Source organism: Lipotes vexillifer, unplaced genomic scaffold (genome assembly GCF_000442215.2).
Source record: "Lipotes vexillifer unplaced genomic scaffold, Lipotes_vexillifer_v1.1 scaffold368, whole genome shotgun sequence".
In the NCBI taxonomy this organism is placed as follows: domain Eukaryota; kingdom Metazoa; phylum Chordata; class Mammalia; order Artiodactyla; family Lipotidae; genus Lipotes; species Lipotes vexillifer.
In genome coordinates this window covers 341834-362318 of record NW_006770215.1, presented here as the reverse complement: position 1 = coordinate 362318, position 20485 = coordinate 341834, and the positions used below count along the sequence as shown (strand labels likewise).

The window sequence follows — 20485 nt, the reverse complement described above, 5'->3', positions numbered from 1 at the left end:
ATATATATATATATATATATATATATATATATATATATATATATATATATATATACTTTTTTTTTCCTTTTTTTCTGAGTGTGTATGTGCATGCTTCTTTGTGTGATTTTGTCTGTATAGCTTTGCTTTTACCATTTGCCCTAGGGTTCTGTCTGTCTGTTTTTTTTTTTCATTTTTTTTTTTTTTAGTATAGTTCTTAGCGCTTGTTATCATTGGTGAATTTGTTTTTTGGTTTGGCTGTTCTCTTCTTTCTTTTCTTTTATTACTTTTGAATTTTTTTTATTTTTAATAAATTTTTTATTTTTTATTTTAATAACTTTATTTTATTTATTTTTTCTTTCTTTCTTTTTTTTCTCCCTTTCCTTCTGAGCTGTGTGGCTGACAGGGTCTTGGTGCTCCGACCGGGTGTCAGGCCCCCGCTTCTGAGGTGGGAGAGCAAAGTTCAGGACATTGTTCCACAAGAGACCTCCCAGATCCACATAATATCAAACAGCGAAAGCTCTACAAGAGATCTCTGTCTCAATGCTAAGACCCAGCTCCACTCAATGAGCAGCACGCTCCAGTACTGGATACCCTATGCCAAACAACTAGCAAGACAGGAACACAGCCCCACCAATTAGCAGAAGGGCCGCCTAAAATCATAATAAGGTCACAGACACCCCAAAACTCACTACTGGACATGGTCCTGCCCACCAGAAAGAAAAGATCCAGCCTGATCCACCAGAAAACAAGCACCAGTCCCCTCCACCAGGAAGCCTACACAACCCACTGAACCAACCTTACCCACTGGGGGCAGACACCAAAAACAATGGGAACTACGAACCTGCAGCCTGTGTAAAGAAGAACCCAAAAACAGTAAGTTAAGCAAAATGAGAAGACAGAGAAACATACAGCAGATGAAGGAGCAAGGTAAAAACCAACCAGACCAAACAAATGAAGAGAAAATAGGCAGTCGACCTGAAAAAGAATTCAGAGTAATGATAGTAAAGATGATCCAAAATCTTGGAAACAGAATGGAGACAATACAAGAAACGTTTAACAAGGACCTAGAAGAACTAAAGAGCAAACAAACAATGATGAACAACAAAATAAATGAAATTAAAAGTTCTCTAGGGGCTTCCCTGGTGGCGCAGTGGTTGAGAGTCTGCCTGCCGATGCAGGGGACACGGGTTCGTGCCCCGGTCTGGGAAGATCCCACATGCCACGGAGCGGCTGGGCCGGTGCACCATGGCCACTGAGCCTGCATGTCCGGAGCCTGTGCTCAGCAACAGGAGAGGCCACAACAGTGAGAGGCCCACGTACCGCAAAAAAAAAAAAAAAGTTCTCTAGAAGGAATCAACAGCAGAATAAATGAGACAGAAGAATGGATAAGTGACCTGGAATATAAAATAGTGGAAATAAATACTGCAGAGCAGAATAAAGAAAAAAGAATGAAAAGAAATGAGGACAGTCTTGGAGACTTCTGGGACAACATTAAACACACCAACATTAGAATTATATGGGCCCTAGAACACGAAGAGAAAAAGAAAGGGACTGAGAAAATATTTGAAGAGATTATAGTTGAAAACTTCCTAACATGGGAAAGGAAAGAGTCAGTCAAGTGCAGGAAGTGCAGAGAGTCCCGTACAGGATAAATCCAAGGAGAAACACTCCAAGACACATATTAATCAAATATCAAAAATTAAATACAAAGAAAAAATATTAAAAGCAGCAATGGAAAAACAACAAGTAACATACAAGGGAATCCCCATAAGGTTAACTGCTGATCTTTCAGCAGAAACTCTGCAAGCCAGAAGGGACTGGCAAGACATATTTAAAGTGATGAAAGGGAAAAACCTACAAACAAGATTACTCTAACCAGCAAGGATATCATTCAGATTCGACGGAAAAATTAAAACCTTTACAGACAAGCAAGAGCCAAGAGAATTCAGCACCATCAAACCAGCTTTATAACAAATGCTAAAGGAACTTCTCTAGGTGGGAAACACAAGAGAAGAAAAAGGTCTACAATAACAAACCCAAAACAATTAAGAAAATGGTAATAGGAACATACATATCGATAACTACCTTAAATTTCAATGGATTAAATGCTCCAACCAAAAGACATAGACCAGCTGAATGGATACAAAAACAAGACCCATATATATATTGTCTACAAGAGACCCACTTCAGACCTAGGGACACCTACAGACTGAAAGTGAGGGGATGGAAAAAGATATTCTATGCAAATGGAAATCAAAAGAAAGCTGGAGTAGCAATTCTCATATCAGACAAAATAGACTTTAAAAAAAGACTATTACAAGAGACAAAGAAGGACACTACATAATGATCAAGGGATTGATTCAAGAAAAAGATATAACAATTGTAAATATTTATGCACCCAACAAAGCAGCACCTCAATAAATAAGGCAAATGCTAACAGCCATAAAAGGGGAAATTGACAGTGACACAATCATATTAGGGGACTTTAACACCCCACTTTCACCAATGGACAGATCATCCAAAATGAAAATAAATAAGGAAACACAAGCTTTAAATGATACATTAAACAAAATGGACTTAATTGATATTTATAGGACATTCCATCCAAAAACAACAGAATACACTTTCTTTTCAAGTGCTCATGAAACATTCTCCAGGATAGACCAGATCTTGGGTCACAAATCAAGCCTTGGTAAATTTAAGAAAATTGAAATTGTATCAAGTAACTTTTCTGACCACAACACTATGAGACTACATATCAATTACAGGAAAAAATCTGTAAAAAATACAAACACATGGAGGTTAAAGAATACACTACTAAATAACCAAGAGATCAGTGAAGAAATCAAAGAGGAAATCAAAAACACCTAGAAACAAATGGCAATGAAAATACGACAACCCAAAACATATGGGATGCAGCAAAAGCAGTTCTAAGAGGGAAGTTTATAGCAATAAAATCCTACCTCAACAAACAAGTAACATAACAAAGAAACAACCTAAACTTACACCTAAAGCAATTAGACAGAGAAGAACAAAAAAAACTGCAGAGTTATCAGAAGGAAAGAATTCATAAAGATCAGATTAGAAATAAATGAAAAAGAAATGAAGGAAACAATAGCAAAGATCAATAAAACTAAAAGCTGGTTCTTTGAGAAGATAAACGAAACTGATAAACCTGTAGCCAGACTCATCAAGAAAAAAAGGGAGAAGACTCATATCAATAGAATTAGAAATGAAAAAGGAGAAGTAACAACTGACACTGCAGAAATACAAAGGATCATGAGAGATTAACACAAGCAACTATATGCCAAGAAAATGGACAACCTGGAAGAAATGGACCAATTCTTACAAAAGCACAACCTTCCAAGTCTGAAACAGGAAGAAATAGAAAATATAAACAGACCAACCACAAGCACTGAAATTGAGGCTGTGATTAAAAATCTTCCAACAAACAAAAGTCCAGGACCAGATGGCTTCACAGGCGAATTCTATCAAACATTGAGAGAAGAGCTAACACCTATCCTTCTCAAACTCTTCCAAAATATAGCAGAGGGAGGAACACTCCCCAACTCTTTCTATGAGGACACATCACCCTCATACCAAAACCAGACAAAGATGTCACAAGGAAAGAAAACTACAGGCCAATATCACTGATGAACATAAATGCAAAAATCCTCAACAAAATACTAGCAAACAGAATCCAACAGCACATTAAAAGGATCATACACCATGATCAAGTGGGGTGTATCCCAGGAATGCAAGAATTCTTCAGTATACGCAAATCAATCAATGTGATAAACCATATTAACAAACTGAAGGATAAAAACCATATGATCATCTCAACAGATGCAGAAAAAGCTTTTGAAAAAATTCAACACCCATTTATGATAAAAACCCTCCAAAAAGTAGGCAGAGAGTGAACTTACCTCAAATAATAAAGGCTATATATGACAAAACCCACAGCCAACATCGTTCTCAATGGTGAAAAACTGAAACCATTTCCACTAAGACCAGGAACAAGACAAGGTCATCCACTCTCACCACTACTATTCAACATAGTTTTGGAAGTTTTAACCATAGCAATCAGAGAAGAAAAAGAAATAAAAGGAATCCAAATCAGAAAAGAAGAAGTAAAGATGGTACTGTTTGCAGATGACATGATCCTATACATAGTGAATCCTAAAGATGCTACAAAATACTACTAGAGCTGATCAATGAATTTGGTAAAGTATCAGGATACAAAATTAATATATAGAAATCTCTTGCATTCTTAAACAGTAATGATAGAAAATCTGAAAGAGAAATTAATGAAACACTCCCATTTACCATTGCAACACAAAGAATAAAATACCTAGGAATAAAGCTACCTAAGGAGACAAAAGACATGTATGCAGAAAACTATAGACACTGATGAAAGAAAACTAAAGATGATACAAACAGATGGAGAGATAAACCATGTTATTAGATTGGAAGAATCAACATTGTGAAAATGACTATACTACCCAAAGCAATCTACAGATTCAATGCAATCCCTATCAAACTGCCAATGGCATTTTTCACAGAACTAAAACAAAAAATTTCACAATTTGTATGGAAACACAAAAGACCCCAAATAGACAAAGCAATATTGAGAAAGAAAAACGGAGCTGGAGGAATTAGGCTCCCAGACTTCAGACTATACTACAAAGCTACAGTAATCAAGACAGTATGGTACTGGCACAAAAACAGAAATATAGATCAACAGAACAGACTAGAAAGCTCAGAGCTTAACCCACACACATGTGGTCACCTTATCTTTGAAAAAGGAAGCAAGAATATACAATGGAGAAAAGACAGCCTCTTCAATAAGTGGTGCTGGGAAAACTGGACAGCTACATGTAAAAGAATGAAATTAGAACACTCTTTAACACCATACACAAGAATAAACTCACAATGGATTAAAGACCTAAATGTAAGGCCAGACACTATAAATGTCTTAGAGGAAAGCATAGGTAAAACACTCTATGACATAAATCACAGCAAGATCCTTTTTGACCCACCTCCTAGAGAAATGGAAATAAAAACCAAAATAAACAAATGGGACCTAATGATACTTAAAAGCTTTTGTGCAGCAAAGGAAACCATAAACAAGATGAAAAGACAACCCTCAGAATGGGAGAAAATATTTGCAAATGAAGCAACTGACAAAGGATTATTTTCCAAAATTTATAAGCAGCTCATGCAGCTCAATATCAAAAAAACAAACAACCCAATCCAAAAATGGCAGAAGACCTACACAGACATTTCTCCAAAGAAGATATACAGATTGCCAACAAACACATGAAAGGATGCTCAACATCACTAATCATTAGAGAAATGCAAATCAAAACTACAGTGAGGTATCACCTCCCACCGTCAGAATGGTCATCGTCAAAAAATCTACAAACAATAAATGCTAGAGAGGGTGTGGAGAAAAGGGAACCCTCTTGCACTGTTGTTGGGAATGTAAATTGATACAGCCACTAAGGAGAACAGCATGGAGGTTCCTTAAAAAGCTAAAAATAGAACTACCATACGACCCAGCAATCAAACTACTGGGCATATATCCTGAGAAAACCATAATTCAAAAAGAGTCATGTATCACAATGTTCATTGCAGCTCTATTTACAATAGCCTGGACATGGAAGCCACCTAAGTGCCCATCGACAGATGAATAGATAAAGAAGATGTGGCACATATATACAATGGAATACTACTCAGCCATAAAAAGAAACGAAATCGAGTTATTTGTAGTGAGGTGGATAGACCTAGAGTCTGTCATACAGAGTGAAGTAAGTCAGAAAGAGAAAAACAAATACTGTATGCTAACACATATATATGGTATCTAAAAAACCAAAAAAAGGGTCTGAAGAACCTAGGGGCAGGACAGGAATAAAGATGCAGACATAGCAAATGGCCTTGAAGACATGGGGAGGCGGAAGGGTAAGCTGGGATGAAGTGAGAGCGTGGCGTTGACATATATACACTACCAAATGTAAAATAGCTAGTGGGAAGAAGCTGCATAGCACAGGGAGATCAGCTCAGTGCTTTGCGACCACTTAGAAGGGTGGGATAGGGAGGGTGGGAGGGAGATGCAAGAGGGAGGGGATATGGGGATATATGTATATGTATGGCTGATTCACTTTGTTATAAAGCTGAAACTAATACTCCATTGTAAAGCAATTATAGTCCAATAAAGATGTTTAAAAAATTAATAAATCAATAAAATTTAAAAAGTAAAAAAATAAAATATATACAGTACTTGTGATAAACCAGGCTCTGTTCTAAACCCTCCAAATATATTCATCTGCATAATTCTCTTAATCTTATTACATATGTACTATTGTATAGATGATGAAACTGAAGCAAAGAGAGACCAAGTGACTTTTCTGATATCACAATGACTATAAAATTGCAAGATCTGGATTTAATAGCAAGGAAATGCAACACCAGAGTTCACATTCTTAACTACTTTTTTACACTTTCTGCTATACTGGATCAGGGAATGAGGGAAGGATGGTATGAGCAGAGGCAGGGAGGAGTGAGAGTGTATGTTTTCCTAGGCAAAGAAAACAGGTGAGAGCAATAGGAAGTATGGCTGGAAAACGGGGTGCATGAGCAGAGTTACAAGATGGAAATAAAGGGCTAAGCCAAGGACTTGAATTTCATGCCAAGGAATTTGTACTTGGCAGAAATAATGAAATTGACGTTTTATGAAGATACCTTGGGGGCAATGTTAAAGGGGAGAGGCCTGGATGAGGCAGACAAGAAGAAACTGCATTAGCCCCCTCAAAAGAGAATCAAGGTCTGCAGTGTAGTAATGGAGACTGTGGTAATAAGAGGAGGAAGCAAATTTATGAGGCATAAGAGGTTTGGCTGGCATACAGTGTGGTAACTGATCAGGTGCCCAGCAGATTTAACAGATGACTTGCAGGTTTCTTTTTGCCGCAAATGGATAGATGGTTAGGTCATTAATAAATATATAGAACTGGAGGAGGAGTCTTCACAAAGACGATGTACTGGGCAAACACTTCTTGAAAGAAGAAGTGAAGTAGTAGTAATACAGAGGTTATTTTTCCCCATCAAATGAAATGCCAGGATCATAGGCATTATCCATAGTAATTAATTACAACGGTCCAAGGAAGCTCTACTGTGGACTGTGTGCCTTACATTTAAGTAATCTAATCTGAAAATTTAATTATAGGTAGCTTCTCATTTTATCAAATAATTAAGAACAAATTCATCAGTAATTTATTTAGTATACTTATTAAAATATTAACTTTACAAATATTAGATTTACACACAATTCTTAAAACACATCTACTGTAAAAATTGAAGAACTAGATTATGTGACCATATTTGGTTCTAAAATTTGAATGAATGAAATTCTAAAAAAGAACAGATGAAAAATATCAGTCAATATAGGCTCAAAGGAAATGAAATTTCCTAGAGTAATGTAAACAACTGTTTTTCACTTAAAATTCTAGGTCATATTTTGTATTATAGGCATTTCAACTGTATATTCTTTTAAGAGTATGCATTACACAATATACCAAAACTATTGCCTACTTAAAGCAGAGGTTTATGGCTCTGGATAAATAGCCCTTTTGCTTTGGTTGACATCATGAGACTTAGCTCTACCTGTTAGATGATGCTCACTTTAACCCAGCTACCAACGGTACAGGGGGCAGAGTCATCTCAGTCACACCTCCATATCAATAAACCCAAACTATACAGTTTTTTGACTTTGTGTTATTCATACTTGCATTTCTTTTAACATAGCCATTTCCTGGCATATGTAGTAGATACTTGACAATAATTGTTGAATGAGTAAAATACCATAATGAGAAGTAGAGAATCTCTCAGTATATAGAATGCAACTTACAGTATTTATAGTTTCTGGGTTCTACCGATTCCACTCTTACTGAACAAAGAACAGGTAGGTGGGAGGGTGCACAGTGCAAATATGAATGAGCACATTAAGAGGCTAATAAAATGTTTTTGCTTATGATACAAAGGCATAAGCATAAACTCATTCATCTATTCATTTAATAATTATTGAGCACCTGACTGATTCCTTCCCTCAAGGAACTCACATGCTCAATAGAGCATGTCAGATGTGGAAATAGACAAATATAATTTAAAGAAAACAGAAACCCCTTGAACAAAGAGATGAACAATATACTCAGAGATTGGATAGGCCATAATGAAAATCTAAATTTCCTCACTTGTGATATTCCTATTTCACTCTGAATCTATAAGAACACATGGCTGGCCGTAGTATCGCATTACAAGTAATTCCTTGAAATTCCTTTTAACATTCTTTATTTTTAGGAAATCAAAATAGGATGTTTTAATGGGAGGAACAAAGAGAATGTCTGGGAAGGAAACTTGGAGCCAGATAATGGGGGACTTAAAAATACACAATTTTCCATTTATCCAAAAGTGTTTTATTTGGGTTTGGTTTGGTTTTATATAGCCGAGTGTAAAATCTACAAATTATCCTTTATTAATGATTGATAAAGTCCCTATTCCCAAACCAAATATCCACCAATCTTTGGAATTGTTATCCTCATGAAACTATAACATTGAGCTTTTGTTCAGCTCTTCAAATCAGGTTTCATTTGAAGTCTATGAGAACAACAGGCAAAGATTAGAAGGAAATGTGAAGATGGGAACTAGCCCTTAGAGGCCCTCAAGCATGTTTGTGGGATGCTTTGTTTATTTGCAAGGTGAAGAGAAACAAAGCCAAAGCTGGAGAGAACTCTGTTTCTTTCCATTTAAAAGCCAAACTTCTGAGGTACAGCAGACACTAACACAACATTGCAAAGTAGCTATACTCCCCTAAAAATTAATTTAAAAAGAAAGAAAAAAAAGAAAAGCCAAACTTCATGGATCTTACCTGAAAAGTTTCTGTAATCCACTAAGTCAAACATAACAATGGCCACAGCTGACCACGTGATGATCAGAGCAATGACCAGAAGCCAGGCTGCTGGGGAGCTGAATGTCGTCACTATATCTTCTGTAACTGTCCTCTTTATCACTTTTCCAGGGGATTTGGGCACAGATCCATTCTTGCTGTCTATCACAGTTGTGGTCGTAGATGCATTTCCTAATCGAACATTGGAAAAGGAGAATTACAATTTGGAATTTCATGTCAAATATTGATGACAAAAACCCCTTCCCCACAAAACACAGACTGTATAGGTATATATAGCTCTTTTATAGCATTTTCTATGGCAGAATACACCTCTTTAGTGGTAGAGCCAAACTCCCTGCCCACTACCACATTTCACTTTCTCAGCATTTACCCTCCACCCTGATACCCATAGGCCCTCATAATCAGCATTCCTCGTCTCCCAAGTTCCATAAGTACTGCCATCCAGGCCACAAACTATGTCATAATCTTCAATCATTTTTGCATGTCCCTTACCGCCTCATATACCCAATACCATCAAGGGCAATGGCTTTTTTGGTCAAGTTGCTTTTTAACACCTTTTTCTTTTATTTAGGCTCATATGTCAGGTCTAAATGCAAGCAAAAATATCCCCTCTGGGAGAGAAACAAAATCAGTGATAAAATAGTTCAAATGGATGAAATTTCTTTTGGATATTCTGGTTTAACAGCATAATTGAACCTCTATTAAAGCCATTAATTTTTATTTGTGAAAGGGGCATAGAAGATCTAAGAGATTAATGTTGGAAAATCTTATTATATCCAGAAACTTTTTATTTCTGCTTACAAAAGTCTATACTTTCAGTTCATGACTGAAAATTGAAAAAATATAAAAAATAGCAAAATAAATAAATAGATAATTATTTGGGTTTTTTATTAAACAATAGACTTACCATAGATAATTATTTGTATTCTCACCACGCAAAAAGAACTGTTGACATATTGTTCTATTTATACCTACTTTTCTGTACATGCAAGTAAATACATAAATATGTTTTATTTGTTTCTGACAAGTCATCAACACACTCTCCGTTAGTTTTTTTTACTAGGCAATATATAATAAACATGATTTCTTGCTGTATATATTCCATAAAATACCACTTAAGTGGCTACATGGCATGTCATTCCATGGCTATGCATAATTTAGTTGAACAGCTTTCTACCCTGGGACATGGCAGAAGTTTTCTCAGCACATATTAATGATTTTTGTATAAGGAGAATTTCCTAAATATAGAATTTCTGGGCAAATAATATAATCACTTTTATATCTTTTGAGAATATATGTATATATTTGAAAATTAGTTTATTTTTGAAAATAAAAATAATTTGTTTCCTTATCCTTGACAACCCTGGGTATTACTGGTATTCAAAATATGTTCAATCACACAGGAGGAAAATTCTACTTCATTTGCAATTCTTTGATTGCTAGAGGTAAGCTTTTTTATATGTTTATTTTTCATTTATATTTCTTATCCTGTGAAATTTTTTGTTCATTTTTCTATAAACCTCCTTCTGGTGGTTTATAAAATTGTGTACACATATACATATATATGTAATGTATATGTATATATTTTGTATATGTATATTTGCATATACATATATGAGTATGTCTAAGTGTAAATGTACTTACATGTATGCATGTGTGTATACATGTATGTTTATAAATAAACACACACATATAGGATAGTACCACTTTATCTAAACTTATGTTGCACTTTTTTCCTTCAACTGTTTACTCTTTCTTTTTATGACTTTTCTTTTGCGGTACGCGGGCTTCTCGCTGTTGTGGCCTCTCCCGTTGTGGAGCACAGGCTCCGGATGCGCAGGCTCAGCGGCCATGGGTCATGGGCCCAGCCGCTCCGCGGCATGTAGGATCCTCCTGGACTGGGGCACGAACCCGCATCCCCTGCATCGGCAGGCGGACTCTCAACCACTGCGCCACCAGGGAAGCCCTTTTTATTATATTTTTATGTATAAACATTTTAAAATTTTGTAATTCATTTTTCTTCTGTAAAGTTGCTGCCTTTGCATAACTTGAAAGCATCCCCTCAATGGAGAGCAGGCATATATGACTATATTGACAAGCCTTGACTCATAGAAAGTTATCTCTAGAGGAAACTTAGAGATTATTTGGAACAAATATATCATGTTTCATTTAAGAACAATTGAAGACCAACCAGAAATTACACAGATGTGGAATAAATAACTGAGTACTAAAGAGAAAAAATACCCCAACAATCAAAATATTTTTGCCAAAATTACAGCTTAACAATATATTTCATATACTTTAAATATGAGCTACTCTGTCTACAACAATTAAAGAATTACCTATCAGGGAAGAGAAAATTTTGATTAATCACATTCTAATATACATAAGTAAATATTTTCAATTTTATCTCTAAATTACATTCCCAAATTTTTTTTCAAAAGCAAATTTTCAAACTTCTTTGACATTAAAAATGTTTAAAAAATTTTTCCACTCCCAACCGGAAGCTTATTTGACATTTTTTACAAAATGAATTTCACCTAAATGGAGTTACTCTTAAAATAATCTTTGCCATTATCATCATCACTATCATCGTTACTTTGGCCACTACTTCTACAGGTAGGACTCTACAACCACTACTGTCATGATAAGGAAGGGCTAGAAGTGCAAGATTAACCTTAGAAACAAAGGCTGAGGGACTAACTCCTCGATAAATGCAGACATTTTTTTCCACTTAATAAGCATATACATTAGGCTAAGACAGTTTCAGGCAACCAAAAAAAGAATGCTATGACTTCCTCAATGTCTTTCCTAATCAATTTATTTATTGTAATACAGGAAAACAGGGACACATACTGTAATTTATTCATATTAATGGATCCTGTTTTGCCCCATTAAGAAATAAACTTATTTTGTTATTGTACAAATGTTATCAATGTAACTGAATAAAGTACACAAAGTTTGAACCCTCAAACAGATGCATGCACTGGGTACTTAAAGTATAAATTCAGTTCATAAGACAATTTTTAGTTGTTGACAAAAGAAATGAAAATACCACACGCAAAATTAATACTCTAGTTAATAAAGTTTTCCTCTTTTGTTTCTTTACCCATAAAATGGTACTTTCCTCCCCTATATAGAAATAAAATAAATAACATAAAATTCTAGACTGACTAGGGAAAAGAAAATCAAATGCATTCTAGTGTATATATTAGTAGGTATTAATAATAACCAAACATAACTAATACAACAATTTTTAGATGACAATGGTAAATCTAGGCATATATTTTTAAGAGTAAAAAGCTGATGAGAAACATCAGTGGTAAAATCATTTAATTAAAATTTTAAAACAACTTTAGGTATAAATTAATAATAGTAACAATAATGAATCTCCTTTCTTCTCTGAAAATCTATGTGAATGCATATCCCAAGCTCTAAAATTCAACTTAGTTGAAATGATACCAAGATGGAAAAATAACTCTAAAAAGCAGATTTCACAGTTTGAACCTGAGGTGGTGCTCAAAGAAAAATTAGAAAGAACTCATATCATATCCTCTCACTGAATTTGGTGCCAAATTCCCATCACTTCTAATGGCAGTTCTGAAAATGGATGAATGATAGAAATACTTTGAAATGCGATTCAAGACTCAAGTGGGGCTACAAGTGAATCAAATGATTCGCAGGAGAGTAAGTGAATTATATAAGTGTGTAGGAGAGGCCCGCGTGAAAGCTGATATGTTGCTAAACTCCAGTTTTTTAACTTCTGGAAGGCTTCCTACTATCACTATATAGAGAACATGGGAAGAATTGCTTTTGCTCTTTAGATTCACTTCAGTGAACTGTGTATAAGAGAGTATTTCTGCAGACAATAACATACACACATGCTTGGTATCTTGAAACTGAATAAAGAAAGTTTGAAAGTAACCTGAAGGTTACCCTGCTTAAGGAAAATTATGTGTTGCCTTTGTTATGGAGACACACTAGGTTGTAACTTTCAATTTCCATTCAGATTTACTTATAGAAGCCACACAGTGCCAAGAAGAATAAAATTGAGGGGACATAAATTGCCTTCTCTGACAGCTGGTCAAGATATATGCAAAGAATAGAGTGTGTAATCTCAGATTATTTAATGTTTGAGAAGCACTTTGGAGATGAAAACAGCTAGTTATCGATATGGTGGAAAAAATGAGAGGTAAATATTACTGAGAAATTTGATATGGGTGATGTTTCTTTTTTTATAAATTTATTTATTTATTCATTTATTTAATTTTTGGCTGCATTGGGTCTTCGCTGCTGCACACAGGCCCTCTCTAGTTGCAGCGAGCGGGGGCCACTCCTCTTTGCGGGGCACAGGCTTCTCATTGTGGTGGCTTCTCTTGTTGCAGAGCACAGGCTCCAGGCACGCGGGCTTCAGTAGTTGTGGCACACGGGCTTCAGTAGTTGTGGCTCGTGGGCTCTAGAGCGCAGGCTCAATAGTTGTGGCGCACGAGCTTAGTTGCTCCGCGGCATGTGGAATCCTCCTGGACCAGGGCTCGAACCCGTGTCCCCTGCATTGGCAGGCGGATTCCCAACCACTGCGCCACCAGGGAAGCCCTGGGTGATGTTTCTTGAAAGTTGGGGTCTCACAATTGGAGCAGAGCAGCGAGGATATGTGACAGTACTTTCCATGCCTACTTTTTCGTTCCATTCATTTTGATTTCATACAAATTATTTTGATTGGCAGGTAGCCAGAATCAGCTTCAAAAGAAGTGGGGATCTGCACTGTTATACTTAACATGGATAACCAACAAGGACATACTGTATAGCACAGGGAACTCTGCTTAATGTTATGTGGCAGGCTGGATGAGAGGGGAGTTTGGGGGAGGATGGATACCTGCATATGTATGATTGAGTCGCTTTGTTGTGCAGCTGAAACTATCACAACATTGTTAATCGGCTATACTCCAATATAAAATAAAAAGTTAAAAACAAATAAAGAGACAGTTCAAAACAAAACAAAACAAAAAAACAAACAAAAAAGAAGTGGGGATCTGGCTGAAGGGCCAAGAGACTCTGCTCCATAAAGTAAAATTAGGGCTGCTTATGAAGTAGCTCCAAAGACCACAGCCAGGTTATGCATTGGAGAATAAATCATAAGTCTCCTGAAAGAATTCACTTAACCTCATCATGCCTTATTAATCAGATGAGGAAAGTGCCATGCGCACTTGCCCATTATTATTCCTATGGGAATAATACAATACAGTCTCTTCTAGGATGCTCAAGGAAGACACCTATATTCTAGAATGGTATAAATAAAATATTGCATATTCATTTCATAAAAGCATTAATTTGAATTTCACATTTAACTGTGAGAAGTGGTTTGTGGAATACTCTAACACTAAATTTTTTCTTCAATTAGAGAGCAAAGGAGAGCAGGGCAGTATATACTATCAGTGAAAAAAAAAGTTATTTCAAAATTATATTAAGAATGTAATTCCCAGTCACAAGAATGACCTTTGCTATATTTTTAAGTGTTCCAGAAAACATGCATGTAAGTAAGAATTTTGGAGAAAATCTACTGAAAAGATCTTTAAGCAAATAAAGTTGAAAAGTGAAGAATACATTGTTTTTGTTTTTGCAGTAGGCGGGCCTCTCACTGTTGTGGCCTCTCCCGTTGCGGAGCACCGGACGCGCAGGCTCTGCGGCCATGGCCCACGGGCCCAGCCGCTTCGCGGCATGTGGGATCTTCCCGGACCGGGGCACAAACCCGTGTTCCCTGCATTGGCAGGCGGACTCTCAACCACTGCGCCACCAGGGAAGCCCAAGAATACATCTTTTAAATTGTGTATTTTATTAATCCTAGTGCTTGAAGAATGTCTGTGTATCAATAGCAAAAACAAACTTATAGTTACCAAAGGGGAAACGTGGCAGGGAGCGATAAATCAGAAGCTTGGGATGAACACACACACACTCTACTATATTTAAGATAGATAGTGAGAAGATAGTACAGCTGTTACAATAGCTGTTTGCTTAGATTGCCTACACCATTTATATCAGATAAATTATAGGTATCAAGTTATAAGATTATCAGTGAGGAATGAAATTTTCTTTATACAGTTTTTTATCTCAGCCACTAAAATATTTTTATTTTACAGGAAAGACATGAACCTATTGATATGATGCAATCCTTACTTGTAGTGAACTTTGCAGAATAAACAGGTAATAGGATGCTTCTGCTACATTTTAGGATCACATACTCTTTTGCCATTGCTGTATTTCCCCTGACAGATGTGATGAATCCATGCTGGCAAAACAGTAGTTTACGGACTTAAAAAAATTAGTTTCATTTTGAGAATTTTTCAAGTGCTCTTTTCTTGTTGTACGAGAAAACCTAAATGACTAAACTATTGATTTTAGGAAGTCAGCCTCTGTAAGAACAAATAAACTTTATGAAAATAAATGATAAAAAAAAGATAGATAACCAACAAGGATCTACTGTACAGCACAGGGAAATCTACTCAATATTATGTGATAGCCTATATGAGAAAAGAATCTAAAAAAGATGATATATGTATATGTATAACTGAATCGCTTTGCTGTACACCTGAAACTAACACAACATTGTAAATCAACTACACTACAATAAAGAAAAAAAATGTCTATGTATCATATACATAGAAATCTGTGACAACTAAATTATGTTTTTCTAGTATAAACTGAATGAAAATAGGATTTTGAGAGGCAAGTTAAATCATGACAATTCACAAAAACAATCTTTATCAAAATAATCCTAGACATTCTAATTGATAAATATCTAATACTGGTAAACCATAAGAAGTAACCTAGAGAAATTTTTAGAAGAATCCAGATTCTAAGCACTTAAAGAAAAGCTATTCACTCTCTTTCAAGGTAAAAACTGCTTTTGTCTTAAACCGGAAACAGACCCCCTGCCAATTTCAATCATGAAAGCCCTAAACTGCCATCTCTTTCCCCAGATTTAGGGTATGTGATTATTGTTAATATTTCAGATGATGATTTGGCCACCTAATCTACCTGCAAAGATGAAGAGATATACACCTATATTTTGCATTATCTAGCACTCCTTGCTACCCACTCGCTCCCTCTACCCTTCCAGGAAGTGAATTTCTTTTTCCAGTAGTGGGATTAGAAAGTGAACACTCCCCTAACCCCCAACCACAGGAATGGGTCTTTAAGACAAGCCTGACCACTTAGAACACTCCCTCTTGCCTAAGACTGCGAAGGGATGGGGCAATCAGAGTCCTCCTCAGTTTTCTTGGAACTATTGGAGTTATACTCTCTTTCTGCTTAGTTTACCAAGCTGGTGGGGTCTACCAGTAGCCCTCTAGCCCACCAGTTGAAGAATCTGCTGCAAGATAGAAAGAGGTAGAGTCCAGATACCACTGTGTGGGTTCACGGAGCCAGCTGTGTTTTACAGTCAGGTTTATCTCTGGACTTCCAGTTATATGAGAATATAAAAACTCCTTGGGCTTCCCCGGTGGCACAGTGGTTGAGAGTCCGTCTGCCGATGCAGGGGACACGGGTTCGTGCCCCGGTCCGGGAAGATCCCACATGCCGCGGAGCGGCTGGGCCCGTGAGCCATGGCCGCTGAGCCTGAGCGTCCGGAGCCTGTGCTCCGCAACGGGAGAGGCCACAACAGTGAGAGGCCCGCGTACTGCAAAAACAAACAAACAAACAAAAAAAACCAACCAAACAAAAACAAACCTCCTTTAATTTGGTTGTGTTTGCATTACCGGCCATCAGAAGTTCTGACTGATGCTCTTGCTTCTGCTAGGAATGTAAATAATTATTTTCCTTCATCTCTGTCATGAGGGGTGATCAGTCAGAATGATCTAAATATCCAGATTCTTTTTTAAAAAAAATATATTTTCATTTCTGAAAGAAAATCTCAAATCTCACTCTTATTTTTTGAGTGGCTGTGTTGTCTTGGTCGTAAACGAAATGAGGTTTCTTGGGGTTTTCAAGGTCAGATTCTAATATTGAAGTGCTCCTTCTAGGAAGAGCTCACTTGTGTTCTGGTTGAGTGAGAGGCAGGATATCTCCCTCCCTGGGCAGTGGGCCCTCGCTGTGACCTGCTAGCCACTTCCCAGTACTCCTTACTGCCAAGTAATAGATGTCTCTTCTTGTATTAGTTCCGGTAAGCCTAGTTTTCCCCTACCTTTTGAACTTTTCATTTTCAACTTAGCAGTTACTCCCCATTCAGGATAATTGTTTTCCTACAAATAGTAAACTGAATTTAAAGGTGAAAAGCAATGGTAAGTGCATAACTAGAATTCACTTTCTGAAACAATATGTATTGAACTCTTAGCACATTACAGGTAAAATACATTGGGTTTTACTAATCTAACTGGGGCAAGGATTTCTGATGAATTCCTTTTTTTTCTTTTAAAAAAAAATGGTCTCTGAAACAATATGTATTGAACTCTTAGCACATTACAGGTAAAATACATTGGGTTTTACTAATCTAACTGGGGCAAGGATTTCTGATGAATTCCTTTTTTTTCTTTAAAAAAAAAATGGTCTTGGGGCTTCCCTGGTGGTGCAGTGGTTGAGAGTCCGCCTGCGATGCAGGGGACACGGGTTCGTGCCCCGGTCCGGGAAGATCCCACACTCACCACTCTTATTCAACATAGTTTTGGAAGTTTTAGCCACAGCAATCAGAGAAGAAAAGGAAATAAAAGGAATCCAAATCGGAAAAGAAGAAGTAAAGCTGTCACTGTTTGCAGATGACATGATACTATACATAGAGAATCCTAAAGATGCTACCAGAAAACTACTAGAGCTAATCAATGAATTTGGTAAAGTAGCAGGATACAAAATTAATGCACAGAAATCTCTGGCATTCCTATATACTAATGATGAAAAATCTGAAAGTGAAATCAAGAAAACACTCCCATTTACCATTGCAACAAAAAGAATAAAATATCTAGGAATAAACCTACCTAAGGAGACAAAAGACCTGTATGCAGAAAATTATAAGACACTGATGAAAGAAATTAAAGATGATACAAACAGATGGAGAGATATACCATGTTCTTGGATTGGAAGAATCAACATTGTGAAAATGACTCTACTTCCCAAAGCAATCTATAGATTCAATGCAATCCCTATCAAACTACCACTGGCATTTTTCACAGAACTAGAACAAAAAATTTCACAATTTGTATGGAAACACAAAAGACCCCGAATAGCCAAAGCAATCTTGAGAACAAAAAATGGAGCTGGAGGAATCAGGCTGCCTGACTTCAGACTATACTACAAAGCTACAGTAATCAAGACAGTATGGTACTGGCACAAAAACAGAAAGATAGATCAATGGAATAGGATAGAAAGCCCAGAGATAAACCCATGCACATATGGTCACCTTATCTTTGATAAAGGTGGCAGGAATATACAGTGGAGAAAGGACAGCCTCTTCAATAAGTGGTGCTGGGAAAATTGGATAGGTACATGTAAAAGTATGAGATTAGATCACTCCCTAACACCATACACAAAAATAAGCTCAAAATGGATTAAAGACCTAAATGTAAGGCCAGAAACTATCAAACTCTTAGAGGAAAACATAGGCAGAACACTCTATGACATAAATCACAGCAAGATCCTTCTTGACCCATCTCCTAGAGTAATGGAGATAAAAACAAAAATAAACAAATGGGACCTAATGAAACTTCAAAGCTTTTGCACAGCAAAGGAAACCATAAACAAGACCAAAAGACAGCCCTCAGAATGGGAGAAAATATTTGCAAATGAATCAACTGACAAAGGATTAATCTCTAAAATTTACAGGCAGCTCATGCAGCTCAATAACAAAAAAATAAACAACCCAATCCAAAAATGGGCAGAAGACCTAAATAGACATTTCTCCAAAGAAGATATACAGACTGCCAACAAACACATGAAAGAATGCTCAACATCATTAATCATTAGAGAAATGCAAATCAAAACTACAATGAGATATCATCTCACACCAGTCAGAATGGCCATCATCAAAAAATCTAGAAACAATAAATGCTGGAGAGGGTGTGGAGAAAAGGGAACACTCTTGCACTGCTGGTGGGAATGTGAATTGGTTCAGCCACTATGGAGAACAGTATGGAGGTTCCTTAAAAAACTACAAATAGAACTACCATATGACCCAGCAATCCCACTACTAGGTATATACCCTGAGGAAACCAGAATTCAGAAAGAGTCATGTACCAAAATGTTCATTGCAGCTCTATTTACAATAGCCCGGAGATGGAAACAACCTAAGTGCCCGTCGTCGGATGAATGGATAAAGAAGATGTGGCACATATATACAATGGAATATTACTCAGCCATAAAAAGAAACGAAATTGAGCTATTTGTAATGAGGTGGATAGATCTAGAGTCTGTCATACGGAGTGAAGTAAGTCAGAAAGAGAAGGACAAATACCGTATGCTAACACATATATATGGAATTTAAGAAAAAAAAATGTTATGAAGAACCTAGGGGTAAAACAGGAATAAAGACAGAGACCTACTGGAGAACAGACTTGAGGATATGGGGAGGGGGAAGGGTGAGGTGTGTTAGGGCGAGAGAGAGACATGGACATATATATACTAACAAACGTAAGGTAGATAGCCAGTGGGAAGCAGCCGCATGGCACAGGGAAACCAGCTCGGTTCTTTGTGGCTGTCTGGAGGGGTGGGATAGGGAGGGTGGGAGGGAGGGAGACAAAGAGGGAAGAGATATGGGAACATATATATATGTATAACTGACTCACTCTGTTATAAAGCAGAAACTAACACACCATTGTAAAGCAATTATACCCCAATAAAGATGTTAAAAAAAAAAAAAGAATTGCCTCAAATGCCTCACTTCTTTTGAAGTGAACACTACTGTTCTTACCTATGATTCTATAACATTTTCTGATTAATACAATGATATGGGTGAAATTATCCCAACTCTTGTATAGTTCTTTTTTTGTTTTCAACAAAGCTCCAGGTTGGTAGCAAGTCATTTACCCTTTCATAGAACTTAGCACAGCACTTTTTTATACAGCGAGGCCCCAACAAACACTTATTAAACGTGAAAAACTTCATAAGTTTTGCCAAGGAAATCAGCTAAAGAAAGTGTCATGTTAAATAACATCTATTTCTACATATAGAGGATGTGTGGTATGCAGTGATTTCTATCCAGAAAAATAAATACAAATAAAAAAATATTTTTATGACATGATAAAATGTTGAATTGAGATGTATGTTTACTGATAGAAGTAAAAGCATACCTGTTCAGAAATTTTGCCATTTGCAGCAACATGGATGGACTTGGAGGGCATTATGCTAAGTGAAATAAGTCAGACAGAGAAAGATAAATACTGTATGATATAACTTATATGTGGAATCTAAAAAGTACAACTAGTGAATATAGCATAAAAGAAGAAGACTCGCAGATATAGAGAAGAAACTAGTGGTTATCAGTGGGAAGAAGCGGGAGAGGGGCAATGTAGGGATAGGGGAGTGAAAGGCATAGACTATTGGGTGTAAGATAGGCTCAAGGTTGTT

General features: G+C 36.6%; 1 protein-coding gene across 1 annotated transcript in view; it reads right to left on the bottom strand.

Moving 5' to 3' along the window:
- TRDN (triadin) overlaps positions 1–20485 on the bottom strand; it is a 377023-nt gene that overhangs the window by 311678 nt on the left and 44860 nt on the right. Inside the window, exon 2 of the mRNA XM_007446048.1 lies at positions 8903–9112. Coding sequence (XP_007446110.1) covers positions 8903–9112 — 210 coding nt within the window. The remainder of the gene's footprint in view (positions 1–8902; positions 9113–20485) is intronic.